Below are 7691 nucleotides of genomic sequence, written 5' to 3' on the forward strand. Positions count from 1 at the left end.
GGGGGGGGGGGGGCGTTGGCATCTTGGAGGACAGAGGTCAGTCCCAGACCGTGGAGACATGGGATTGCCACTGGTTGTCTGAACACCTGAGACACCAGAAGGAAACTGGAAACAAGAGTCAATAGCAGAGGAAGCTGTTTGGCGTGTTAATCCGGTCCAGTAGCTGCCAGCTATGCACATTTGCACTTGGTTTGCCTCCCACCATCAAACAAAACAAGAAGAAGCTGTTTGGCAGTGGCACAGAAGATTTGGCAAGTTTTTTCATCGTCAACTCTACAGCTCAACCCGCAAATGCATTTTTCGAACTAATGTGTTAATTTTAGGAGGACATAAACAGCCTTTTTAACGGTATATGATTTATTAACAAGAAGCATTGTTACAACAAAGAAATAATCAACCAAGCAGAAGTTTTCTTACTTTTTGTGCTGTTTGTTTAGTTTTCTGCCTCTCTGAAATGCTGCATGTCTCACGTTAAATGAAGCATAAGAAGAAGATATTTGCAGATACCAAATCAGCGTGTATGACAATGTTAAGAAACAATCAGCTGAATAGATTTATTCGGAATATTAAGCGATTAAGTCCTCTGTGTGTTTCCAGGTGATGATCTTGAGGAACCATGGGCTGCTGGCTTTAGGAGAAACAGTAGAAGAAGCTTTTCACTATGTGTACCACTCACAGCAAGCCTGTGAAATCCAGGTATCTTTTCATTATTAAACTCTTTAAACCCGTCATCTGTGAATCCAAGTAAGGCCTCTTCTTTAAGTTAGCAGAGTTTGACACGAATTAATCAGGTTTTTGAATTGAAACGAACCAGACTCACAAGACTTCAGCTCCTGAAATGGATGCACAGCTGATGTCTAACTGACAGGAGATTTTAGCAAATCTAAGTCAAATATGTGCATATACGGCTGTTTCCTTTTTAGCTGTGTTTGGTTTTCCTCCATTTTGAAAGACGCTGAAAGTGGATTTCACATATGAACACGTTTCATGTGAGCTCTCTGTCTTAACCCTTTGAAGTGAATGTTTACCGTAGCAGCAAGTCGTCACATTTTTTGCATTTTGTGCGCGCGCGAGAGAGGAGCGGTCTGTTCCTTTTTTCACCGACTGATGATGCGATACGGTGCTTAAACGGACGTCCTTGTTCAGGTGAATTCTCTGAGGTGTTCGGGCGGCGTGGACAACCTCGTGCTTCTGGACAGGGAGAAGTTTAAACCCCTGACCCAGGGAGTGGCCGCCGCCGGGGTGGTGATCGACAACGAGGTCAAGTGGAGGGTGGGCGAGGCCGAGTTCGAGTCCGTCATGAGGATGCTGGACAACCTTGTGAGTGAACCCTGACCCCTGGCTTTCACCCATCAGGCTTTGGGTTTCCTGTCTCAGGCAGTTCCTTCGGGAAGTGCCTGATTAGAGGAGACAATGAAAATGAGTTTGTCAATCCAATCTGAAAAATGATTTGCGTAATTAAATCAGATTGTTTTCTGATTGCAGCCTGTGTTGGACTTTCAATCGGGATATGTTTGTAATTATTCCATTGACTTAAATAGACATCTTCTCTCAGCTAACAGGCTGTCTGCTACAGTGGCTGCAGCAATTGCACACCCTGCTATTTCAACCGCACCGATAATGACAAGGCTCCGGCCCGTTCTGTGGACAGAGGAGATGTCACACTGTCTCTTTGAGTGGGCTTCTTGCTAACAGCTGTGGCTGGAGCTGACTGCAACTGTGTTAACTCTGTGCAATCATTACTCACCCGTCCTCTCAATCATAGCTTGCAGATGATGAGGCTTGCTCTGGGCAGTCACGCAGACCACACAGACAGTTATTGGAAGGACGCAAGTTTCTTCTTTTAGGACTTTTTTAGGAATTACCGAGCGCAAATGCAAGATCGGTTACTTCAATTGACTATGTTATTTCTCTAAATCAAGCAAAGACACTGATTGGGCTGTTGCATAACAAAGAGCAATGTCAAATCTTGCCGTTCCGACCCTTTGTGTTTATTTTACAGCCATTTTGTTTCCTTGTGTGTGACCTTACCAGGGCTACAGAACGGGTTACTCCTACCGGAACCCGATTGTTCGCGAGAAACCTCGCTCCAAGAACGACGTGGAGATCCCCGCCACCGTGTCGGCCGTGCCGACCGAGGACGGTGAGCTGGGTCTGCGCAGCCCCTTAAAGTTTATGGCGCAGAAACAGCAGAGGGAAAGGACCCGGTGGCTCACCTCGCCCAACAGCTACTTGAAGGTCAATGTCCCCGAACAGTCACCCAGCGGGGAAGTCAGCCCCAGGTCCAGAATCATGGTGAGATGATTTTTATGTCCAGCTGCAGCACGAAATTTCTTCATCTGATCCCCTCTGATTTAAGGAGCTGAGGCGACCTTACCTTCGGAAGCTTGTGTGTGTGCGCCCTCTTGTGGCTGGTTTCACTAAAAACGTGTCTGAACTGTGGTTATCTTCTCAGTGGATGAAGTCTTCACAGCCAGGCAACAGCATTGGCACCCCAATAAAAATCGAGGACCCCAACCAGTTTGTCCCACTTAACACCAATCCTTCTGAGGTTCTGAATAAAAGGAACCGGGTCAGTTTTTATTATTTCACACTACTGCCTTCTCAAGTTGTTGTTGTTTTTTTGTTTTTTTTCTTTCTCCTCCCATTAAGCTGGGATTTTTAGGAACAAACACTGTATCACAGCTCAAGCAGTACACTATATAACACCACACAGACTCAGCATGCTGTTCTGAAAAAAAGTCTATTTCTGTCATTAATTAGGCAGCCACTTCTTTTCAGAGGATGTGTTATCTTACATATCAGTACAAGAGTTAAGCTCAAATCTGAAAAGAAAAACTGTTTTTGTGAATCATTTTAAGGCGAGTGACAAAAATGCAGTTTATCAACTAATAAATCTAGTGATACGTAGAAATTTAGCATGGTTTTCAGGCTCTTACTAGTTTCCATTAATTCTTTTTTTTTTTTTTAACCGTGGAAAGGTTCTGCAGCAAACATCCAGGTCTGACCCAGTAACATTTGGGATCACTGTCAGCACACAGCCGAGCTGTAACACCACTTCCTCTAAAAAAATAGGTGTGGATTTCAATGAGCATCTATAGAGCAAAACAGCCAGCTATTTTTACTTCCTTTTTATGATATAATCTAATATCTAAACAGTAAAATATTTAGATGACTTTTATTACCTCAAGGTAGTAAATAGTCCACTGGACTAGCAGTCAGGCCTAATATTTAGTCAACCTGTAGGCATATCTTCTGCTTTTCTGAATAACGCTACAGATTGTCTCATTAAAGGCGAAACATTTAACTCCAGCAAACCACTGGATGTCACGGAAAACGATAAACTTCACTGCAAAACAAAACATCCAAAATCAGGACACATTCGAAGCTCTTCCAGCAACTCATTCACGTTTTTGATCCTCGGAAATTAGAACAATGTGAACGCTGATCCTATATTTCTTTTGAAGTATTTAAAATTCAGGGGCTTTCTTTCCCTATTCTGTACAGAAAGGAATCAAATCCACTTGCAGACATGCACAGTCAGCTTGACTTTTTTGCACAGTGTTTATTCCCTTTTAGGCAAATACACATTTTATCTCAAAAGTAAATAAAAAGAAAAGACTACTGGTTACTCTTCACTGTTTGTCACCTCGCCTGACTCACACACACAAAAAAAAACATCATCTGAAGGTCATTAAAGTCTGAATAACATCTCAGAAATGTCATGTATCCCACGTCTGAAAAGAGCTGGTGACAGTGGCTCTGTAACCACTCGAAATCTGAAAATATTGAAACTTTCTGAGCCACACTTAATATATTTTCAAATCCCGCTGCTTAGATAAAAGAGCAGCACAGAGGTGATCAGATGACTGCAGGACCGAAGTCACAGCTACTAGCAGGCATTGTCGTGGACACCATCCCGGGACCGGTAAGTAGATTCATGCTTTGGACAAACATGCAAAGTCAAATGTGCAATCTCACGCAACGACCCAGGATGTGTCAATATGCATCTCCTCTTTCCTTCTTTCTTTTTTGTTTATGCTCACTACATGATGTTGTAGTTCTTAAAGCAGCAAAATTGCTTAGCCAAAACTGCATATCCATGGGGGAAAAAAAAACAACTAATTAATGTCAGAGAAACACATAAAAAAGCAAAAGTAAAAGGTAAAAAAAGGGATAGAAAAAAAGAGCACAATGCTAACTTGAAACTAAAAGTGTTAAAAGGCTAGCTGAACGCTGAAAGTAGCATAAGAAGACAAAAGCAGAGCACGGAGTTCAAAGAGAACGAAGGTTTTGAAAGAATTCAAGCAATCTTGTGCATTTTTGTGGAGAGCATATTTGTAATTTTGATATATGAATGGCTAAATGATCTCAAAGTTTCCACAAAGATGTACAGTGAATAAAAACAGGAGAACAACAGTGGGATAATCAGAATAATAACTGTGCTTCCAAATAATTAAATGTACCAGTGTGAGCAGATCCTGAGACACACGGTGCCAAATAAATTGTTGTTTTTTTTTAAATAAGCGATGACATCTGGTGATTTTAATAAGACTCTGTGCCTTCTTTTCTACCAGGCTTTCATCTATGAAGACGAGGAGAAGACCCGCTCACTTCCTCCCAACCCCTTCAACGAGCTCACAGAGAAGGTTCTGGAGGAATACAAGAACGTGATCGAGAGAAAGAAGCAAGGCCAAGAAGGTCAGACTGGTTTGCTTTGTTTCGTTTACTGTTCTCGAAACAGCTTGTTGTCTAAGCATTTTATTCGTCCATCCGGAATTGGATTATTCCTGCCTGGAGGAATTTTTGGGAATAGATTTAACAGAAACGAGAAGTTTCCCCGAAAAGGGGAAAAAAAAAAAAATCTGCCATTTGGACCCAGCTGTCAGTCCTCTGCTCTGTGAAGTCCGCTCACAGGATGGGGAGAGATGAGCTGCAAAGACTTCAGTCTTGTCAAACTCCTCGCGTCTTGGTTATGACGTGTATTTTTTTTTATTTTTTATTTTTTAAGATGAAACGCACGTGCGGAGAGGAACACCTGCGACTGTGCGTCAACGTGGCGCCTTTTTTCTTCTTAATAACGTGTCAGCTAAAACAGAGGAGTGATCTCTGATAATTCGGTTGTTTTCGGTTTGTATTTGCCGTGCTAACAGCACGGGTGAGCGGACGGCTTCGGGGAGGAGGAACTGTTCAACGGAACTAAGACATCAAGAATTTCAACTTTATGATTTTCAACCTTTTGCAGAGGACGATGATGCCACTGATGCTGATGAGATGACCACGTTTGACGGCTCCACTATCTCCCTCTCCCTCTCTCCTATCATGACACCAGCCAAACAAGGTAATTATCGCCGACTGCTGAAGGTGAAGGTGGAGCTAGAATGTTTTTACACATGTGCATAAGTGTGCATGTGTGTGTTTGTCTATAACATTAGCAAAATATATCATGAACCACTGAACTAATTTTAAAGAAACTTTCAGAAAGTAATTATTGGAGGTACATCTACAACTCACTAACTTTCAGAGTCAACCTGATTCAAGATGGCCGCCACAGCAATGCAATCTTAAAAAGCACAGAAGTGATTATAACTGAGTCACTTGTACAGATACTGAGCTAAAATTTGGTGTGTTAGTAGCCAAGACTGATTCCCAACTTGTACTCTGAATGCGAACTAACTCCGTTTGTCTGTTAGCAAAATATCTCATCGACAGCTTGAAATATTTTAATGCAACTCTCAGAAGTTCATTATTAGACAAACATCTGCAGCTGAACAACTTCCAGACTCAACCCAATTCAAGATGGCTGCCACAGCCGGCTAATCTTGAAAACACATGCAAAAAAATGGTTATAACTTAACCGTTTTTATAGATACTGAGCTAAAATTTGGTGTGGCAGTAACAGAGAGTCATTCACAACACATACTTCCACTGCTAACATATTATGCAAGAATTTGCAATATTGCATGAGACTGAAACATGTCATTTTCAAAGTTTATTCGAAATAACTCTACCATTTTTTAATGTAAGAGGATTTTTCTCTAAAACTGGCATGAATGGCTGCATGCAATTAGCATTCCTTTAAGGAATGTTAGCCGTGTTATTTAATATATTTATTGATTTCACCTCCCGTCTTAATGGCTGCCCGGCTTCCTTTAATTTTTTTTTGCATTTATTTTTTGCTTCATCTAATGACAGACTCGATACCCAACGGGAAGGACCACTTGGCAGAGCTGGAGGAGGATCTGAGCGTCGAAGTATCCAAGCTGAGCGTGAGCACGTCAGAAACGGAGATCTCCATAACGACAAAGGAGAAGACGGGCGAGCCTCAGACCCCGGAGAGCCAAACCAAGTCCCCCAAGAAAAAGAAAAACAAGTTCCGCACACCTTCGTTCCTGAAGAAAAGCAAGAAAAAGAAGGAGGAGAAAGACAAAACGGAAGCTTGAGCGCAGTTTCTCTCCACACGGGGAGCATTTCGACGCCCTTAGTTTGGCTTTAGTGAAGTGATGATAGGAAAAACTGAAAGTCTGCTATGACAGCATTTATATAAAAACCTGCAAATCCCCCAAGTTCTTTCAAGACGGCGGTAATATGGACACTTTGTTCTGATAATTTGGGAATGACCACTGGGAGCTCACTATAGTGAAATCAGAGGGAAACAAAAGAAATGCAAAAATGCATTTCTGTGGTTCTTACCCATATTTTTAATGGGCTTTAATGAGAGATTAAGGTTAGCCGTTCATACAAAGACACATCAGATTGGACCATACATGTGTGTGATTTTTATTATTATCATCATTAATATTGCACAAGTTTTTGAATGTATACCAAGATCTAGGATTTCTTTTTTTTTTCTTTTTTTTTATCATGTTTAAGAGTAACAGTCATTACAGTAGTTTGAGTGGATGGAAAATATAGATTATATGATGTTTTAGCTTTATAAAAACATACGATTTGTATCTGAACATAATCACAGTTATACTTGTGATAATATATGTTGGTTTATATATAAATATATATAAAACAATATAGTGTTTGATAGTTCCATAAATGATTTGATAGTCTTTACATACTAAGTTTTACACTAAACAGGCTGTGATGAACAATACCAGTTGTTTTTTCCACGGATGTGGTGTTCCCATGTTTGCTGCTTTATTGTTGTGACGAGGAGGCGACTGTGACTAACAGGAGGAGCTCAGCAAAGTGATGATTTGTCTGCATATCGTCTGTATGAGTGAATACAAGGTTGACTTTTCTTAATGGCTACTTTTTTGTGTGTGTGTGTGGGGGGGGATTCTGAACGTGCTCGGTGTGAATCCTAGAAAGTCGGATTGCGATGGCTGTCTTGAGCGGTTTCGTTCAAATTGCCGTTGAAGGCAACAGGCTGTGGAGAGCTTTATTATAATTTTGTTATTTTTTTGATTCGCTGGTGGAGTTTTACATGAAGGATCAAATATTTGCATCCCAGTCAACAATGTGAATGATTTGTTTGAACCCAAAGGGAGCAAACTTTGTGTAAATAGTTCTTTTTTGTGACTTTGTTAAACCAAATGTTAGAGATGTGACAGTACAATCTAATATTAATATTTTAACATTTTATGTGTCATAATGTTGTTTTACCCACTTTAATTAAGCTCCATTATTACTGAACATGAACAGCGTTGTGTGTTTACAGATTTTATGACTTTTTTTTT

At 40.8% G+C, this 7691-nt stretch overlaps 1 protein-coding gene across 1 annotated transcript in view; it reads left to right on the plus strand.

The window, feature by feature from the left end:
• The window catches only part of add3b (adducin 3 (gamma) b), an 18241-nt gene extending 11682 nt beyond the window's left edge, over window positions 1-6559 (plus strand). The window contains exons 7-14 of the mRNA XM_017430117.2: window positions 598-696; window positions 1147-1320; window positions 2035-2295; window positions 2456-2572; window positions 3839-3928; window positions 4578-4701; window positions 5246-5341; window positions 6196-6559. Of these exons, the coding sequence (XP_017285606.1) occupies window positions 598-696; window positions 1147-1320; window positions 2035-2295; window positions 2456-2572; window positions 3839-3928; window positions 4578-4701; window positions 5246-5341; window positions 6196-6443 (1209 nt within the window). The 3' untranslated portion in view covers window positions 6444-6559. The remainder of the gene's footprint in view (window positions 1-597; window positions 697-1146; window positions 1321-2034; window positions 2296-2455; window positions 2573-3838; window positions 3929-4577; window positions 4702-5245; window positions 5342-6195) is intronic.
• Window positions 6560-7691: the final 1132 nt, after the last annotated feature.

Source organism: Kryptolebias marmoratus, linkage group LG22 (genome assembly GCF_001649575.2).
Source record: "Kryptolebias marmoratus isolate JLee-2015 linkage group LG22, ASM164957v2, whole genome shotgun sequence".
Lineage (NCBI taxonomy): Eukaryota > Metazoa > Chordata > Actinopteri > Cyprinodontiformes > Rivulidae > Kryptolebias > Kryptolebias marmoratus.